This window comes from Festucalex cinctus, chromosome 5, assembly GCF_051991245.1.
Source record: "Festucalex cinctus isolate MCC-2025b chromosome 5, RoL_Fcin_1.0, whole genome shotgun sequence".
NCBI classification, from domain to species: domain Eukaryota; kingdom Metazoa; phylum Chordata; class Actinopteri; order Syngnathiformes; family Syngnathidae; genus Festucalex; species Festucalex cinctus.
In genome coordinates, this window is record NC_135415.1 from 12,437,948 (window position 1) to 12,457,818 (window position 19,871).

The following is a 19,871-nucleotide window of genomic DNA, read 5'->3' on the forward strand; positions in this document are numbered from 1 at the left end:
AAAAAAACAACTTTTCTCTATAAAATCTGACTTGAAAATATTTATTTTTTCATTATTAGTTGTAGTAGCATTAATATATTTATTATTTTATTTATTGTATTATTTATTTCATTATGTTTTCCACATTTACTTGGCAATGTTCTTTTGTTCTTGAAAACTGTCATTCATTAAATATTTTTTTGTGAAGTTAAGTTACTTAAAAAAAAAGTTATTGTTGAAAAATGTGACTTTTCTGGGTTACTTTCTTCTTGAAAAATGTCAACGAATGAGCCATTTGGTGGTAAACAGTAATTATTTATTGAAAGGCTAAAGAATAAGTATCAGCTCTATTGCATTATCGTAACATCTCGTTTCCATGATGATGAGGGTGTAAGATTTGTTCGTTTTTTGTTTTTACATAATTTTGTGGCGTGTGAACACAAAAACAAGAAGAAACATTCATGTAGCACAGATTGCACAGCAAAATCTTCAATTAGCAGAACCCACCGTCTTTTTTTCTTTTTTTTTTCCCAGCGGGTGGGCGTGTCCTTGTGTCCCTTGTGAGTGTCGAGTGTCGGGCCCAGCCCACAAAAAAAAGAAAAAAAGAAGTCTTTTCCTTGCAAAAACGCGACACAAACGCACGAAAAAAAGACAATGACGACAAGAAGAAGAAGAAAGTCTTGTTGTTGTGGTACTGATGCTCACAGTCAGTCCACCATGTTCATGCAACAATCTTCTTTTTTTAGTAATAAAAAAAAAAGAAAAAAGATTAAATGTAAAAGCAGCCGTCATTGCATAAATACTTTGTACATGTGAAATGTCATCAGGGACTGTGCAAACATGTCATAAAAATGAAAAAGTCAACCATAAAAAAAAATGTTCATTTGTTCACTGCTGATTGCACACCCAACGACGCTATGACATCATCAACAATGGCCACCACCACCGTGTTGCGTTTGTGAACCTGGCTGCAGCCATTTAATTTTTTTTTTCTTATGGTGGCCATCAAAACCAAGAGCTGACCTCCAAAACGTTTGTTGTATGAGATTTTAAAAAAGTAATATTTTTCTTGCTCTGAACAAAATTTAAAAATTTTGCTCTGAACAAAATTTTAAAAGAGGCTAACGTGTGAGGTTTGGCGACCTCTAGTGGTCACTTTAAGAAGACAAGTGCCACGTTAGAGAGAGGGGCGACATTTTTGTAATATTGCATTACAAGAATAATGTAAATAATTTAAAAGAAAGTATTTTGTGTGGAAACAAGTGTAAAATTACAAGAAAAAAGTCAGATTTCATTTTCAAGAAAGGAATTACAAGTTTGCGATTGTGTTTTTTTCTATAAAAACTTATTAGAAAATTAAATACAAATTATCAGAGAAATAAAATTATAAGATGATTTTTTTACTGATCTGAATAGACATGACATAGAATTACTATAAATTACATTTTTCAACAAAATAAGCAGCTTGATTTTTTTTTTCAGAAAAAGAAGATGAAAAGATGAAAAAACTAGAAAAAAAGTAATATTTTTTTCCCCCTAAGCAAAAAAAACAACAACAAAACAAAAAACAACTTATTATACAGAATTTTTCATGAAAATTCTAAAATGAAAAAAGATTAGGAATAATCTGAATTTGTTCTGCTAAAATCAAGACCTTGGTTTTGAAAAAGAAAAAAAATAATACACTAAATATATTTAGTTTTCGCGAGTAATTTCTGACTTTACTCTTGTACGTTTATGATGTATTATTTTCATTTTATTGAATACATTTTTGGCACTCGCAGTTGGCTGCAACCAGGTTCAAAATATGCACTTTTTTTTTTTTTTTTTTTTTAAATAAAAGAACCTAATCAATGATGTGTTTCAAAGTGTGTACATTCCTGCTGTTTGCAACCGAAACAACATCTGGAACATGTTTGTTTTGTCCTGATAATTAATCATGACATGATGATGATGATGATAATGATGATGATGATGATGATGATAATCATGCCTGTGGGCATGGTCAACAAATTAATATATTTAAAAACAACAACAACAACACGCACACATTGAAGAAAATCCCTTTTGGTAGAAAATCCTGTACACTTAACTCAAGACTGACCAGACATTATTAATATTAAAGTTATTTCAAGATATAAGATATGATATTTCAACATGTCCATCCAGTCTCTTCAGGAAGCAGCAACTCAACCATTTGGCGCAAAAAAAAAAAGAAAGAAAAAAAAAAAAAAGTGGACACAATTTTTGCATAACAAGTGACATTATTATTCATGAGTGACATTCATATCTCTTTGATGTCCACCTGCTAGCCGTTATGTTACATTTGCCTTTTTTATTTTTTTGTGGGTGTTCAAAAGGCCGTGGTTACATGTATGTACACTATAAACACCTGGCGGAAGAGGAAGTGGGCGGGGCTCAGTTCTTGTGCTCGTCGTTGGCGGTGGTGCGCTCGTGCTGCAGGTTGCAGTAACAGTTGTGGCACACGCGCACAGGCGACGAGATCTTCAGACGTTTGATCTCCGACTGGAAGCGACTGCACCTGAACAACAATAACACGTTTGCAGTTTTTTTTCCATAAGTTGAAGTTGATGGGTTTTTTTTTGTGTTTTTTTTAAATCCTGTTTTAAGGATGTGTAAAGGGTCAAAAGAGGGTGTGCAACGTTCAGGAAAATAATTTGCATTTAAAACAACTGGTGGGGAAAAGACGTTTTTGTTTTGTTTTGCATCTCTTTGGTGGTTTTGTCATGTTTTGATATTTTCTTGAAAAAATGTGACTGGAATTTTTCTTAAAAGCCCACTTAACTTTTTCTTCCCAAAATATGACTCATTCTTGAAAAACAAGAAAACATAGCCTGAAAATTTTTAACATTCAAAACATTCATTAAAAATTCATTCAATTCATTAAAAATGTTATTTTCCCCTCTTAAAAATAAGAATTACTTAAAAATGTGACTCTTAATATTATATATATATATATATATATATATATTTTTTTTTTTTCCTTAAGAAAAAAAAAATCTACTTTTTCTTTTGCTCTATAATTTTGACTGTCGAAATAAATGAATCAACATTTATATAGCATTTTACCCACAATTTTTTTTAAGTGCTTTACCAGACTTAAAATCAACCACCAAAATTTGACTATTCAGCCTGAAATTTTTTACTTTTACAGAAAGGTACAACTTTTATTGTAAAGAAAAAAAAAGTGTCCTTCCACTTCAAATTAAGAATGACATAAAAAAATGTGACTTGCCTTTTTTTTCTTGAAAAATGACATTTTCCTTGAATTTTTGTTCTTTATTTTTTTCTTAAAAATGCATATATTTCTTGAAAAATTGAACTATTGTCATTACATTTTTGTTTTACTTTTTTTCATGAAAAAAATGTTACTTGAATTTTTTTTTCTTGAAAAAAGAACTTTTCTCTTTACATTTTTTTTTTACCTTTTTCTTGAAAAAAAATGTGACTTGAATTTCTTTTCGTGAAAAATGAACTTTTCCTTAAATTTTTGTTCCTTACTTTTTTCTTAAAAATTGATTTTTCTTGAAAAATAGAATTTTTGTCTTTACAATTTTTTACCTTTTCCTTGAAAAAAATGTGACTTGAATTTCTTTTCTTGAAAAATTACCTTTTCTTTTTACCTTGAAAAGGTGGCGATAAAAAAGTAAGTTAAGTATTTTTCCTTTGCAAATAAGACATTAAAAAATACTCTTGAAAAATTGTACTTTTCCTAATTGACAATGTCCCTTTTAATGAAAAATTTTCACCTACAAAATAGGACTTAATTAAAAAAAAAAACACATTGAATTTTTTTTTTTCTGAAGGAATTTGAGGTTTTCTTGAAAATGTGACTTGAATTTTTTTCATGAAAAATTACCTTTTCTTTGAATTGTTTCTTTGCTTTTTTCTTAAAAATGTAGTATATTTTTCTTGAAAAGCTTTTGACTTTACTTTTTTTTTTTTTTTTTTTACCTTTTTCTTGAAGAAAAAAGTGACTTGGAATTTTTTTTACCTTGAAAAAGTGACTTTAAAAAAAAAGCAAGTATTTTTCCTTTGAAAATAAGACATTAAAAAATACTCTTGAAAAATTTTACTTTTTCTTGAAAATGTCCCTTTTAAATGAAAATTTTAAGGGTTGTTTTTCACCTTCAAAATAAGACTTAATTTGAAAAAAAAAAAAAAGACATTCTTGAAAAATATTTTTTTCTGAAGGAATTTGAGGTTTTCTTGATAATGTGACTTGAAAGAGACTCTTGCTCTCGCAAAACATGACACACTTTCCTGAAAAACACGACTTTTCCTGAAAAATGTGTTAGCGTGTCAAATATTGTGATCTTGTTTTTACCCTTTATTTTTAAATCATGTTTTGATGGTGCGTACGCCACTTCTCGAAAAAATGATTTTGTCCATGTTGAACTTACTTCTGGCAAAACAGCTGTCCACAATTGCGGCAGTGGTGCCGTCTCTCGGTGAGGGAGAAGCGCACCGCGCACCCCGAGCAGCTGTCCACCACCTCGTCCTTCACCCAGTGGTCGGCGGCCGAGCGCCCCGGCTGGTCACTCACCGACCAGCTGAAGACGCGACCGCGACCGTCACCCACCAAAATCTTGCTGTGGTCCCTGGCAGGTAAAGAAAAAAAAAAAAGAAGGTGAGCGGTGTAAGCGAAATCATTCGTAGCAAGACAAAATGGCGTCATCTCACTTGGAGATGGCGAGCGCGCTGATCTCGGCAGGGTGCGCGTTGTCCTTGCGGTCGAACGCCGTGTGCATGGTGAGTTTGCTGCGGAAGACCAGCTGTCGCTCCCACCTGTAGCCTGTCGACATGTTAGCAAGCTAGCAGTTAGCTGGCGCACGCCCCCAAATCTGTTGTAGTGCTCAAGGGGGTGTGCAGCCTAAAATTGTAGGCAATTGCTTTTGTAGAACTCAAAATCTTGATCATTATATGCAGAATAAGTTTTGTTGAGATCTGTTTATCATTTGTGGGTGGATGGAGAAAAAGCGGTGCGCAAATTCTGTTAGTGATTAGCACGCACACCCATGGGGGTCAATAACAATACCTACCTGCCCTGAGCTGGTTGAAGTTGCGCGCCTCCACGGCAGGCGCTTGCAACAGTTGAGCGTTGGCGCTGCCGAGGCCGTGCGGGTGCGAGTGGTGGGGGTGCGCGGCCTTGTGTTGGCCTTCCGAGTAATTGACGAACACGAAGCCGTCCTTCTCATCAATACTCAGGCTGTCGGACCAGCGGCGGGAGTCGTCCGAGCCGCTGTCCATCGACCATGACGCACCGCCTCGCGCAGATGGACCTGGAGGGAGAAAAAAAACAACAACAAGATGCTCATGCTTTAGTTTTGCCCTGTAGGTGCGTCTTATGTGCATAAATGCTGTATGTGATCTGGAGCCAGCTGTTTTTGTCATAATGGCACAACCACATACCAACATTTGACTATTTAGCCTGTAAAATTGGACTTTTACAGAAAAGCATGAGTTTTTACTTCTTTCTTGAAAAATGTGACTTGAATTTTTTTTTTTTTGAAATTACCTTTTCCTTTCATTTTTGTTCTTTACTTTTTTCTTAAAAATGCGTATTTTTCTTGAAAAACTTTTGTCTATACATTTTTTTTTCCTTTTTTGGGGGGGAAAAATGTGACTTAATTTTTTTCTTGAAAAATGACCTTTTCCTTTTTCTTCTTTACTTTTTCTTAAAATGCATATTTTTCTTTAAAAATTGAACTTTTGTCTGTACAATTTTTTACTTTTTTGTTGAAAAAAAAATGTGACTTGAATTTTTTTCTTTACTTTTTTCTTAAAAAATGTACATTTTTCTTGAAAAAATGAACTTTTGTGTTTACAATTTTATACTTTTTCTTGAAAAAATGTGACTTGAATTTTTTTCTTTAAATGTGTGTTTTCCTTGAATCATTGTTCCTCAATTCCTTGTTCATTACTTTTTTAAATCCATATTTATCTTGAAAAAAAAGAACTGTTGTCTTTACAACTTCACTTTTTCCTTGGAAAAAAATGTGATGATTTTTTTTCTTGAATAATGACTTTTTCCTTGAATTTTTATTTACTTATTTTCTTAAAAACGCATATTTTTCTTGAAAAATTGAACTTTTGGCTTTACAATTTTTTTTTGTACTTTTTTTTCTTGAAGAAAATGTTACTTGATTGCTTTTACCTTTAAAAAGTGAGTTAAAAAAGTATTTTGTCCTTTTTGAAAATGAGACATTTAAAACATTCTTGAAAAACTTTAGTTTTTCTTGAAAATGTCCCTTTTCCTGAAAATTTGAAGGGTTGCTTTTCCCTTTAAAAATAAGACTTAATATGTATATATATTTTTTTTAAATGACATTCTTGTATTTTTTTTTTTTCTGAAGGAAAATAATGGCAAATTTGGGGATGTGTTAGCATTAGCCACAATTTCAGTTTGGGGATTTCAGTATTAACCACAGTCATGTTTTTGGGACATCAGCATTCTTTGCGGCGGTGTTTCACCTCTTGGTCTGTGCACGGCGCTGCCCGGCTGGCTCCCCGGTTGACTAGACGGGTTGCGTGCTCTTTTGTGTTCCTGACTCAGACTACTTCCTGCTCCGCCTCCTTCTTCTCCATCTGATTCACTGCTGTCCTCATCGCCACCCTCTGGAGAATCGGAGAAAAAATTGCATGACATTTCCTGGCAACATTTGAACACTTAGTTTTATTTATTTTTTTAATTATTTCTGTCTGTCTCACCGAGTTTGTCGTCACCGCAGCAGTCTGGCACATCGGGCTCAATGGGTTCGGGAGCGGGGGTCTCTGGGACTTGGAGGAACTCCATCCTCCAGAACTACAAAAACAACAAAGCGCTCAAGTTAAAAAAATCACTTGATAGTCACCAAATGTAGGTGTAAAATACATTATGTAAGGAAAGAGGAATCCCACATTAGCTTGTGGTGCTAGCTGGCTTTTTTAGGTTTTTGAGTGTGTTTACCCTGACGACACCGTCCGAGTGTCCTGTGACAATGACGTTGTGAGTGTCCCACTCGTTCATCTCGGATACGCAGCAGCACGAAATGTTCTGGCTGCGTCCTGTAAAGGTGTTGGCGCTGGCGATGGGGCTGCCGTTGATGCTCCACACGTGGATGTACGTGCCCGCGCACGATACGATGTCACCCTGCACATGCACACGTGAGCTAGCATTAGTATTTTAGAAATAGTAGTAGTTTTGTGATACAAGTGTTTGGAGCAGTTAACGGGTTTTTGTCAAAATGGCAATTTAGGGAGCATTGGCCACAGTAGCAATTTTGGTATGTTAGCATTAGCCACAATTGCTGTTTGGGGATTTCAGTATTAGCCACAGAAGTGTTTTTGGGATGTTAGCATTAGCCACAATTGTGGCTTCGGATTTCAATATTAGCCACAGAAGTGTTTTTGGGATGTTAGCGTCAGCCACCGTAGCGTTTTTGGGATGTTAACATTAGCTACAGTAGCGTTTTTGGGATGCTAGCATTAGCCACAGTAGTGGTTTTGGGACGTTAGCATTAGCCACAGTAGTGGTTTTGGGACGTTAGCATTAGCCACAGTAGTGGTTTTGGGATGCTAGCATTAGCCACAATTGTGGTTTGGGCATGTTAGCATTAGCCACAGAAGTGTTTTGGGAATGTTAGCATTACCCACAGTAGCGTTTTTGGGATGTTAGCATTAGGTATAGGAGTAGTTTTGGGATGTTAGTATTTGCCACAGTAGCATTTACATATTTTTACGAGGACCCAACCAGCTGGCTGATTAAGAGGTCGATATCAGCCATTTTAAAATCAGCAACAAAAAAAAAAAGAGCCGATTTTTGCCATTTTTACACATTAACACATTATAACATAAACCAAAGCTTATGACATACAAATAATTTTATTTTATTTTTTTTACTTGGCAAAAATTGGAATCGGCAAAAATGGGGGGAAAAAAATAGCTGATTTCTGGCAATTTTTTCTTTTTTATTTGAACAACTACTAAAAGACAAAATATTAAATAAGTTATGTCTTTAGATTAGTTAACTAATTATATGGGATCGGAATTTTATTCTGCCAAATATTGGAATCAGCATTGGTCCAAAAAAGTCAATATTGGTCAGACGTTAATATTTATGTTAGCGTTAGTAGCTGTTGCATTTTCATGACAATAGAATAGAACATCCCTCTCTGTTACTTTTCTCTGACAGATGAGCAGCTTTTGTTTATTTAAGACTCATTTTACATTAGTTAAATTCTTTTTATAATTTAGGAATGTCACTTGGTTCACGAGGAAAAGTTTCCCATTGAACGAACTGGAAATGCAGCGACTCGGCCGGCAGCGAGATTTTGTCTTTGCACGAACCGTGAGCTCGTTGATGCAGAGCGCCGAGACGGGAGCGCGGTGTCCTCGCAACTGCGTGACGAAGGAGAGCTTGTTGAGGTCCCACACGATGCAGGTTCTGTCCCGGGAGCCGCTGACCACGATGTGGTACGCGGACGACGCCGTCAGACACGTGACGGCGTCCGTGTGGCCCAGCAGCGCCTGCGAACACATGCCAGAGCGGGTCGCATCGTGGCGTGGCATTAAAATGGTAAAATCGTTTTACCTGCTTGAGCACGAGCGTCTTGGCTCGCTCTTTGGACGTGCCCGTCTCCCAAACGCAGATGGCCGTGCTGGTACTGCCCGTGATCACCAGCTTAGGGTTGGGGCAGATGGCGCACAAGATCTGACCCCACTCGGACAAACACTCGTACACCACCAACGCCTGAAAGAAAAAAAAAAACATGAACATGAACATAATGCTTTTTACTTTTTTGAGCTCCAAAGCAAAGTGCCCAGGCATGCTCAGATTTTTGCCCGACCAAGAGGTGTCTCAGCTGGGTAATTTTTGGCTAAGCCAGCCTCCTGCAAAGCCTGGATCTCGTTTTTTCTCTTCTTCCATCCTATAAATCTAACTGACACTGACACAAGTGTGGTTCTTTGGAGGACTGTCACCGACCTTATCAGACTCATAGTTGGCCAGGCGGCAGCTGAGGTCGGCGTAGCCCCACGCGAAAGTCTTGTTCCACGTGGGCGGAGTCAGCACTTTATTCTGCTCCACAGCCAAGATGCCTTTGTCGGTGCATACGATCTGACCCACCGGCTCCTTCAGCTCTGAAACAAAAACAACAATAACATTTATAATATGTCTCATTACATCATATGTGAGTGCGTGTGCTCGTGTACCTTTGACGGGGGCCAGTGAGGGTCTAAGGTTGTCCAGGTGGTAAAAGAAGATCTTCTCGCCGGTGGAGCTCGGCGGAACGTTGGCGGCGTCGCCGTTAACTTTGCTGCGCACCCGTTTTGGTGGGTGTGGCTTCTTAAACAGCTGCAACACACACGCAAACGCACACGTTTGTGACATTAGCATTAGGGATGTAACGATAACAGCAATATCGTGATATTGCGATATTAAAACTGCTACAATATATCATCAATGTCATGTCATGATATTAAAAGCAGCACATCTGTGAAAAAAGTCGGGTTAATTTCCATTTGTGCGGTTCTAACACCCTCTGGTGGCTAGTTTTTTAGTACAGTTTAATTTTCACAAGGCATTTTTTGGCCCTTCTATGTTGAAAATCCACGCTAATGGTCAGATGAAGGCGGATGTATGTTTGTGAACCGAGTCAGTATGTGGAGGAACTCATTGTGTGCGTGTATTTGTAAGTAAGTGCCTCAATATTAAGCGTTATTAGAGATTGTAGGCATTTATATGCATTGCTGTAATGTACAAAAGCACAATATTATGTTTTTTTGTTTGTTTGTTTTTTTTTTGGTTTTTTTTTCCGTATGAGCTCATTTTTGTATAATATTGTGACTTTTTTTGTATCGTCAACCTCCCTACAATATCGTGATAAATATCGTAATAATACCGTACCGTGATGTTTGGATATCATTAGATCCCTAATTAGCATTAGCATGAGTGGCAGTCTTAGGAGGTTAGCATTAGCCACACTACAAGCAATACTATTAACTAAAATAGCATTTTTTATGTAGTCGCATTAGCTGCAGTGACATTTTGTGGCGTTTACATCAACAGCAATAGCATTAGCCAAAATTAGCAACATGACATTTGCATAACATTAGCATTAGCTACAATATAGTTATTTTTTTTTAAAGGTATTTAGCATTAGTGGCAATCGCAATTTTTTTTACATCAATTTTTAGATGGTAGCATGAGCCGCATTAGCAGTGGTGACAACATTAGCCACGTTAACTGTACTTACTTATTACTAGCTCCATATACACTTTTTATATATTAGTATTAGCAGTACTGTGGTGTTAACGTCAACAATGATGTTAGCATTAGCATTAGCACCTGCTTGGGGATTTGCCCAAAGTTGTTGATGAATCCGATGGTTGCGGTCTCCTTGAGTGGGTCGTTGATGTTGTAGATGTCCACCTGGCCCTCGTAGAAGAGATGGTGGAAAACGTTGACGGCCTCCACGGCGGGAGGACCTTGCTGTTTGTAGCCGAAGATCAGGTCAATCCACTCGTGGAGGTGCGCCGACACGTAATCGCACTCCAGTGCCTGGACATAAAAAAAAGAAAAAGAAAAAAAAAAAGGATTAAGAATGAAAGCATGACCACAAATGAAGCACAAATGTTTAATATAGAGCACGCCTGAACGGCGGGGGTGCACCAGGGCCATCTGCGTGGTGCGCGAGATTGAAAATATCGAACTCTGGTGGTGCTCAAGGGAGTGTGCAAGAGAAGGTATAATAAAAACTTTTCTATTTTGAAAGTGTGCAGTGGGAAGAGGCGTGCACCAACTCAAGCAAGATGTTGAAGGTGGTGCACAGCTTTACAAAATGTGTTTATTGATGTTGGTGTGTGAGGAAGATGGGGTGCCCTAACAATTTTGTGATGCTGAACTGGGTGGGTGCGCAGATCCAAAAATATAAGCAAGAATGCACCAAACTTAGTTTTTTGAGGTGGTGTGCAGAAAAGAGGGGGTGCATGAACACTTCTGGGATGTTGAAGGGGGTGTGCATCATTGAACCTTTATGAAAGACTCTAGTAAACTAGTTTTTGAGCATGTGTGCGGAGGAGAGGGGGTGCGCTATCACTTCTAGGGGGTGCGCAGCTCAAAAACCTATGCCAAGACTGTACAAAACTATTACTGAGGGAGTGTGCGATTGAGAGAGGGTGCCCTAACACTTTTGTGATGCTGAACTAGGTGGGTGCGCAGATCCAAATATATAAGAAAGCCTGCAGCAAACTTTTTTTTTAGGTGGTGTGCAGAAAAGAGGGGGTGCGTGAATACTTCTGGGATGTTGAAGGGGGTGTTCAGGATTGAATGTTTGTGAAGGACTCTATTAATAAACTTGTTTTTGAGTATGTGTGAGGAGGAGAGGACGTGCGCTATCACTTCTGGGGGGTGCGCAGCTCCAAAAGTTTTCCAAAGACTATATGCAAGGGAGTGGAGGTACACAAGTTTGGACAAGACAGCAATTAACTTTTTTTTTTTTTTAGGGTGCTACTCTGGATGTCCAAAGCGGTGCGTAGCTTAAAAACTATATGGAAAGCGAATGCTAACAGCGCACCTCTCTGTGTACCCGGATGAACTCCCGGGGGTCACCCTTGGCCCACGGAGGCAAGATGACGTCGCCCAGCTTGGTGCCATTCTGCTTGGCTCCTATTAGCCTCAAACAGATAGCAGTTAGCATCAGCGGATGTTGTTTGCTGCTACGCTAGCAAGTTAGCCGCTACTGACCCAGATCAAAGTTGTTGGAGTTGAGCAGGAACTCCGGCAGGTAGAAGAACTCGGGGATGAGCTCCTTGACGTCGGCCATGTTGTGCTTCGCGGCGGAGAGCCAGGCCTCGCGGACGCTGTGGAACATCCTGTCGGCTAGGTCAAAATGGCCACCCTGGTGGAGGAGGGACCAGTGACGTTAGCTTGGTGTCGTTAGCTTAGCTTTAATAGGATTGGGATTCTTCTCACCTGTAGTCTGAGGAAAATCTGCGTGAAAGGCTCCATGCGCACCAGGTAGGAGGCTACGATCATAGCGGACGAGTAGTGTGTGCCGTAGTGGTAGGCGGGGGTTTCGCCTGTGCAGGAAAAAAAAAGAAATCTTGTGTCAATCATTCACTTGACAGTGGTAATCGTCACGCATTACCATTGGGGTCCTCCCAGTCCTTGTAACGTTTCTTGTACTGCGTCAGCCGGTCATCTGTCTGCGCCCCCATGGGCTTGGCCAGATTGCGGAAAGTCTTGGGGTTGTTCAGGTCCAGCTCCTTCACCGCAAAACCAGAATCAGCGCAACATGCTTTGAGACGGACGGGGGCAGCCGGTCACCTGCCCCGGCGCGAAACTCACCTCGGAGTCAAAGTCGGCCAGGATCCAGGGAAATACGGGATACTGCATCAGGTCGTTGTAGGATCGTCCCGCCAGCGTGTTGAGGTGCATCAGGTACTGGAAGTTACTGATCTCTCCTCGCTGGGGGAAATAAAAAATTAAGAAAGTCAGGACAGGACCTGGACCAGGATAAGGGTCCAACTTGCCACACAAGATGGCCGCTTCTTACCTCCCAACGCTGAGTCACAGACTTCTCACCCACCAAAGTGCTAAGGAGACCAGACCTGATGACAACATGACATATGCACTTAGATAGTTAGCTTCAGGTTAGCATTAGCATCTGTGTCAGTATTTTGTATTAGCGGTAGTAGCAGTTGTTCTGATGTTAGCATGTTAGCAACAGTAGCTTTTTTCTTTCTTTCTTTGTGTTAGTGATAATAGCATTTTTGCGAGTTAGCACTAACATGTTCTTCTGATGTTAGCATTAGTGGCTGTATCATATTTTCTTCTTGCTAGCATCAGTGAAGGTTTTAATTTTTCTGATGTCAGCATTATCAGTTTGTCTATTGTTAGCGATAGGGACACTGCCGCATTTCTCGTTTTAGTGAACGTAGCAGTTTTACTAATGTTAGCATTAGCCGCTAGTAATGATTTGTAACGTTAGCCATAGCCACTGCACTGGTAACACCTTCATTAGCTTTATTACAAGATCATTTTGATTGTTAGCACTGAATGTTAGCATTCCTTGTAAAATTGTTCTGTACAATTTCTCCCCTTTCATCTTAACATAAATTTTTGATGAACTCCTCCTGGGAGCCTTTCCTCACAGGGTTCCTCTGTGCCCCGCCATGTTGTGGTTTGCATGTGTCTGTGGGTACGATCATGGGGATATGGGGGGGTTTGGCTTTTTCTTTTTATTGTATTATGGATGTTTTAATTGTTCAGCACTTTGAGTTGCATTTGAATGTATGAAAGGTGCTATATAAATAAAGTTTGATTGATTGATTGATTGATTGATTGAAATGAAACGCACCCTTGTTCCACGCTGGTGTTTGGCCTCTGTCCTGATACTGACTCGGAGCTGTCGGCCAGCGACGGCACCACTGCCAGGAACCTACGGGGGATCGGTTTTATAATGACTACAGAGTCCACTCAAAGTATGAAAAAAAGGGAGTAATCATTACCTTTGATAGACTTTGTTGCGAACCCCCTTCTGGAAAGCCAGCAGGTAGTTCCTCCCGTCGGCGGAGAACACCTCCACTGCCATTGGCTGCCGCACGACAACAACAAAACACAAGTTCAACACCCTGACAGAGACGGCGCACCCCCATAAAGCCAAAAGAACAAGTTGTACCTGCAGCAGGTAGCGTCGCTTGTGCACCTCCTTGATGTCCTCGTAGGCGAAGATGCTGCACGTCCGCTTCAGCTGACTCTGACCCTGGCGCGCGCCCCTGGGGATGATGGCCTCGTGCAAGCTAGCACGCCACAACAGTACAGAATTTGAAAAACTTTTTTGCAGGGTATTTGTGCTTGAAAAGACAATATTGAAGTGCAGACGCATACTTGGGCGGCAGCGTGTCGATGTCCCGGATCTCTCTGCACACGGTCATAGTGTAGCCGTCAATGACGTAGAAGTGTTCTTTTCCAAAGAGCAGCAAACCCTCGCTGGTGTCCAGACCCTGAACGCGGGCGCAGCGGTACATGTGCTGGATCTAAACACAAACAAACAGTGACATATATCAATAATATAGTTGTATTAATAGAAAAAAATAGCATAGTATTTTTCATGAAAAAAAGTGTTGTATGTAAGAATAATTTGTTTTTATCCATGAAAGCCTGTGGTATATTTTCAATGAATAAACCTGTATTTTTGAGCGTTCAAAAAGTCTGTATTTTGAGAAAAATTGTAATAGCATTTTATATTTTAAGAATAATTAAGTGTATATGCTTCCAAAAGAAGGTAAATTTGAAGAAAATTAAGGTTGAAAAAAACCACATGAAGAGAATTTAGTTGGATTTAGTTTCTAGAAAAAAGGCAAAATATATACAAATTTAGTTGGTAGTTTTTCATGAAATAAAATAGTAAAAAAAAAAAAAAATCATGGTATTTTTCAAGAAAAAAAAGTGTATTATATGAAAATAATTTGTTTTTCATCCATGAAAACCTGTTGTATATTTTCAATGAATACATCTGTGTTCTTGAGCGGTGGAAAAGTTTGTCTTTGAGAAAAATTGTAATCGTATTTTTCAAAAGAAAATTAAGTGTATGTGCTTCCAAAAGAATGTAAATTGGATGAAAATTAAGGTTGAAAAAAAAAGCACATTATTGTTTATTATTTAGTTGGATTAATTTTTTTAGAAAAAAAAGGCAAAATATATAAAGATTTAGTTGGTAGTTTTTTATGGAAAAAGAATATTACAAGAACAGTGACAAAAACAATAATTTGAGAATGAAGCACAATTATTTTATTATTATTAATTATAATTAATTATTTTTTATTAATTATCAATTATAATTATTAATTATAATTAGTAATTATTTTTATTAATCAGAATTATTAATTTTAATTATTTACATTTTCTCTTATTATTATTTTTATTTAATCTCCGGTGTGGTAACCTTAATTATCGATTGATTGAATTTTTTATTATTGTTATTATTATTATTATTATTATTTTTATTATTATTATTAATTACATCTCTGGTGTAATAACCTTATTTATTGACTGACTGAATTTTTATGGTATTATTATTATTATTATTATTATTATTATTATTATTATTATTATTATTATTATTAATTCAATCTCTGGTGTAATAACCTTATTTATTGATTGATTGAATTATTTTTTTATTTTATTATCTGTTCTTATTGCTGCTGGACATTTTCCCAGAGGGAGCCATCCCAAAGGGATCAATAAAGTCAAGTCTAAGTCTAAGTCTAAGTCTAAGTCTAAGAATGTGCATTTCTTTCTAAAAAAAGAAAAAAAAATGCTATTATGTGAATGAAATGGTATTTTCTGAAGAAATCGTTTTGGGTTTTTTTCCCCCCAAATGTTCAAAATGTGTTGTCATGCCAACCTTCTCGCCCTCCTCCAGCAGTCGCAACAGAGCGGTGTTGTCAGTGCGCTGCTGCTGCTCCTCCTCGGGTCCGCCCGACTCCAGCAGCTGATCCTGGATCTGATCCTGAGCGTCCTCGTCGCCGCCGTCCGCCGTTGATCGAGAGCGCTTCAGCGGCGCCTTCACCAGACCTGAGAAAAGAAAACAAAAGCAGTCCTTCAAAAATAATGACTAATGATTGATTTGATGAGACAGCAATCATGAAACTAGTCATTCTTTCACACAAAAAAAAAAAAAATGACATAATCAAAAAAATAATAATATTCCAAGAAGAAAGTGGTGATTGTTTAGTTCCTGTCCCACGTGCCTCACCTTTGACCCGTGCGATGGTGTCCTCCCCGTGCTCGGGTTCGTGGCGGGTGGTCTCGCCCTCGGTGCTGTGCTCCACCGAGTGTTGGTACATGCCCGGGTTGCCCGACAGAAGGCGCATGTAGTACTCTTTGCTGTCGGCACTGATGGCGCGACGGTAGCGCACCGGTTTCTGCTCGGGAGGGAGAAAAAAAAATTGTGAATGGGAAATATTTTTTATAATTTTTTTTTTTTGTTAGTTTAAGTTTGACTTTATAATTCCTACCCCCAAAATAAATCTGCTAATATGGCTCAAATATAATTTTTTTTAATTGGTCTGTGATTGGTCCACAAATGTTGCCTAGCAACATGAGGCTGAGTGGGCGTGACTGGTATATTATTTGGTATAAAATGTATATTTTTTTAATTGGTCTTTGGGGCACCGCAAATTCTGGCTAGCAATAGAAAAATGGCTGATTGGGTGTCTGAAATAATTGTTTTAGTGGTATTTAGATTAAAAAAATAAAAACAAATACATTTGTTAGATTTTAGTCTTGCACAATATTAAAAATCATGTGATATACGATATAGTTGCTGAATAGAGCGATATCGATATTATTGCAATATTTAACATGTACCTAAGGAAATGACATTTTTATGATCTATTGATTTTTTTCATGCAGCAAAATAAGCAAACTCAATATATTCTTAGTTAATTAATTGTAATTACATCTCGATAATGTTCACCTATTGGATGGCGGTGCACATTTTAGTTAACGGCATGACTGGTCAAATTCAGACAAAAGCATAAAATTCCAAATGAAACTTATTGCATGTCTTTGCGATATGCATATTGCATGGGGCAATATCACGATATTGATATTTTTTTGATATATTGTGCAGCCCCCTACTTACTATTTTTTTTTAAACTGTAACTGATCAACAAATTCTGCCTAGCAACAAGTAGCTTGCTACTTTTTAATTGTGGGAATGCTGAAAGCATCTCACATGTTATTCGGATTTTTATTCTCCTCACTTTTTTGCCAAAAAATATCTCCTAGATAATACTTTCAATTTACACTATTCAAATCTTATCTTGCTTTAAAGAGTCCCGCATTCCGGGGTATATATCATCTGATTCCACGTTACTTACAGTACTCGCACAATTTGACGTTAAATATCAACTTTTCCCCATTCATTTTCATTGGGACTGACATTGAACTTTTTCTAAGTCTCACTTTCCACACCCACTTCCATACCTACAACTCAACTGATCATTACCAGCTCTGTGATAATGCTTCTTTTTATTCATTTCCAATCAAAACTTTGTAATTTTCACAATTTATCTTTCAGTTGACTTCATAAGCATTCAGCTTTCAGCATTCCCACGCAATTTCTCAGAAATTGCACTTAGTCTAGTTACTCGTTGTGGTACCTTAAGGGTGCTTGATAAATTCTGCCTAGCAACAAGTGACGACGTGAGACGACTGGTATGCAGTATGTGAATTCTTTTTAATTGATTTTAGGTCTCAAAAAATGTTTCCAAGTGACAAGTAATACATGACAATAATTTAGGTAATTGGCGCACAAATATGACGACGCGTGACGAAGTCTGCCTAGCGACAAGTCACCTCCCGGCGAGAAAGTGGCCTTAAAAAAAGCGATACTTGACTCACTGAGCCATTTTCAGCAGTAAAAATTAATTATTTTGTGTATAATTAATGTGGGAGTTTCATTATTTTTCATTTACAATTAATATCTTTAAAAATTAATTTTTCGACTTGCCGTCGACTGTGCTGAGGAGGTAACGACCAATCATGGCTCACCTGTTTTCTGGGTTTGGTCAGTAAACTGAGCCATGATTGGTCATTACCTACTTCCTCAGCACAAGTGATGTCATCATCAGTCGACAGCAAGTATAAAAATTACTTTTTTAAAAGGTATTATTTGTACATGAAAAATAATGCAGATACCACATTAATTATGGACAAAATATTAACTTTTCACTGCTGAAAATGACTCAATGAGTCAGGTATCCCTTCAAAAGGCGTACCTGCACTGAGTTTGCGTTGCTTTCCGTCTCTGGGATGTACGGGTAGTGGATGTAGAACATGTCGTTGCGCACCATCTTCTTGCGCATGCGACATGGGCCCTCCGTCATCTCCAGCATGAACTTGTCCAGGTGGGATCCGATGGGCGGCCCCCACAGGCCCCGCTCGCGAAGGAGCTCGTACTCGATGGACGCCCACTCCTCCGTCACGTACTTGAGGGCGTTCTGCTGACGCTGGGAGATGACCAGACAGGGAATAGGCGTATTTGAAGCCATTTTGGAGCTATTATATTGCACAATTGTGTGAATACCTCTTGGTGTTCTTTGTACTGCAAGGCCACCAGGTCTCTGACCACGGCGATGTGCGTGAACATCCACTGGAAGGCTTCCTGCGGCGTCAAAAACAAAACCATATTGAGATGACCTGAGATTTATGAGTGTGGATTTTGTAATTCGGGGCTGGCGCTGGCCTGTGCCGAGAGGCTGTTCTTGTTCAGGCTGTTCTCCTTCTTGTGGCGCCGCACGCCCGTCAGCTTGGAGAGGCCAAAACCGCTGCTGACCCGCGACAGTTTGGACTGGCTGGCTGCTGCCGGCGCCGCCGCCTCGCCGCGGCTGATGCACTTCTTCTCGTGGACTGGAATTAAGAACACATACGTTGTACTAGATGCTGGCTGATTAATTACAGTGGTTTTTTTTTTCTTTATAGTTAGTTTTTCCTTTGTTTTGACGTTTTTTTTAATTCAATTACCGTAGTTTCATTTAGTTTTTAGAGCATATTTGCTACTTTATATTTTGACGAAAATGCTACATTTTCGTTTAGTTTTTGTTATTTTTTTAACTCATTCACTCCCAGCCATGTTTTACTGGATTTTGCCTGATTTTGCAAGGCCCACAGAATATTGTGTTCTATTGCTATAAAAACAAGGAACCTAACAAAAGAAAGATTAAAGTCTCTTCCTTCATCAGCAAAAAGTATACGTCTATCAGTTTCCGTTTTGCAGCAATTAGCATTAGAATATAGTTAAGTTTCATCAATATTCACAAATCTATTTAGAACTGTAATTGAGCTTTTTTCGGTTGATCTCTTTTCTCTGCCACCACCTGCTGGCCGTTTGTGTAATTACTACCATTTCTTCAATCGTGCTTTGCAGTTGAGAGGCTGCATCAAAGCCTTCTGTATGCTCTAGCATAAAAAATAAAAATAAAATAAAAAAAATAAAAATAAAATTTACATCTTTGGGACACTGAAAACAACGCATTTATACATTACTGGAAGCAAATGTGTTAATATAAGGTGTATTTGTCAAGTGAAAGATGGAAAAAAAAAAAGGTAATTAAGAATCAAGGTTATTTTAGTTAATATGTAGCATAAACATTTATTATTATATGTAAACAGAGAATAAATAATACATTATATACATATATGTGAACGACTAAGCCTACCAACTGATGTTTTTTGTTTGTTTTGTTTTTTTCAAAATTTCATTCTACTATATTGCGATGTCGATTTGAAGCGTTATTGTAAATCTGAAATATGAAAGATGAAGCATATCTGAGTGAAACGTTTGGGGAAACCACATTAACAAAAAAGCTGAAAATTAGGAGGTAAAAAAAATCCCCCTTTTAAAAAAATCTCTAAAAAAAAAAAAAAAATCAGCGATACAATGAAGGAGTGAACGATGAACCCTGATTTAGCCAAGATTGTTATAGTTTACGGAAACTAATGAACTAAAAGTAAAACTGAAAAACGTTATTGTTAACAAAATAAAATAAAAACACTAACTTACTACTTTTTTTTTTCCTTTCACTTGACAAATACTAATTGTATAAAAAATAAAAAAATAAAAAAAATAAAAAAAAAAAATAAAAAAAAAGAACTTTTTTTTTTTTTAATCCTCACCCAGGTGGTTTTGCCAGCTCTTGACCGCGGGCTCCTCCAGGGCGGGGCGGGCGGTGGCGACATCCACATGGCCGCGGTCGTTGCAGGGCAGCGACACCTTGAAGATGTCCTCCAGCATCTGACGCTTGCTGTGCATCAGCTCCGTCCACACGCGGTTCACCGCCTTCAGCAAAAGCTGACGCCCTGGGAAAAAAGAAAAAGAAAA

General features: G+C 38.1%; 1 protein-coding gene across 5 annotated transcripts in view; it reads right to left on the reverse strand.

The window, feature by feature from the left end:
• Positions 1-273: 273 nt before the first annotated feature.
• The window catches only part of wdfy3 (WD repeat and FYVE domain containing 3), a 104,071-nt gene continuing 84,473 nt past the window's right edge, over positions 274-19,871 (reverse strand). For all 5 annotated transcript variants that reach the window (XM_077521041.1, XM_077521042.1, XM_077521040.1 and 2 more), the window contains 28 exons: positions 19,667-19,849; positions 18,237-18,400; positions 18,078-18,155; positions 17,770-18,000; positions 15,741-15,909; positions 15,390-15,559; positions 13,871-14,019; positions 13,662-13,782; positions 13,492-13,577; positions 13,341-13,421; positions 12,537-12,591; positions 12,329-12,448; positions 12,129-12,246; positions 11,954-12,060; positions 11,726-11,879; positions 11,556-11,647; positions 10,328-10,540; positions 9,193-9,334; positions 8,966-9,120; positions 8,573-8,731; positions 8,329-8,508; positions 6,950-7,132; positions 6,712-6,805; positions 6,475-6,618; positions 5,043-5,282; positions 4,684-4,795; positions 4,404-4,601; positions 274-2,521 (listed from right to left, as the gene is read on the reverse strand). In XM_077521041.1, the coding sequence (XP_077377167.1) occupies positions 2,398-2,521; positions 4,404-4,601; positions 4,684-4,795; positions 5,043-5,282; positions 6,475-6,618; positions 6,712-6,805; positions 6,950-7,132; positions 8,329-8,508; positions 8,573-8,731; positions 8,966-9,120; positions 9,193-9,334; positions 10,328-10,540; positions 11,556-11,647; positions 11,726-11,879; positions 11,954-12,060; positions 12,129-12,246; positions 12,329-12,448; positions 12,537-12,591; positions 13,341-13,421; positions 13,492-13,577; positions 13,662-13,782; positions 13,871-14,019; positions 15,390-15,559; positions 15,741-15,909; positions 17,770-18,000; positions 18,078-18,155; positions 18,237-18,400; positions 19,667-19,849 (4,022 nt within the window). In that variant the 3' untranslated portion in view covers positions 274-2,397. The remainder of the gene's footprint in view (positions 2,522-4,403; positions 4,602-4,683; positions 4,796-5,042; positions 5,283-6,474; positions 6,619-6,711; positions 6,806-6,949; positions 7,133-8,328; positions 8,509-8,572; positions 8,732-8,965; positions 9,121-9,192; positions 9,335-10,327; positions 10,541-11,555; positions 11,648-11,725; positions 11,880-11,953; positions 12,061-12,128; positions 12,247-12,328; positions 12,449-12,536; positions 12,592-13,340; positions 13,422-13,491; positions 13,578-13,661; positions 13,783-13,870; positions 14,020-15,389; positions 15,560-15,740; positions 15,910-17,769; positions 18,001-18,077; positions 18,156-18,236; positions 18,401-19,666; positions 19,850-19,871) is intronic.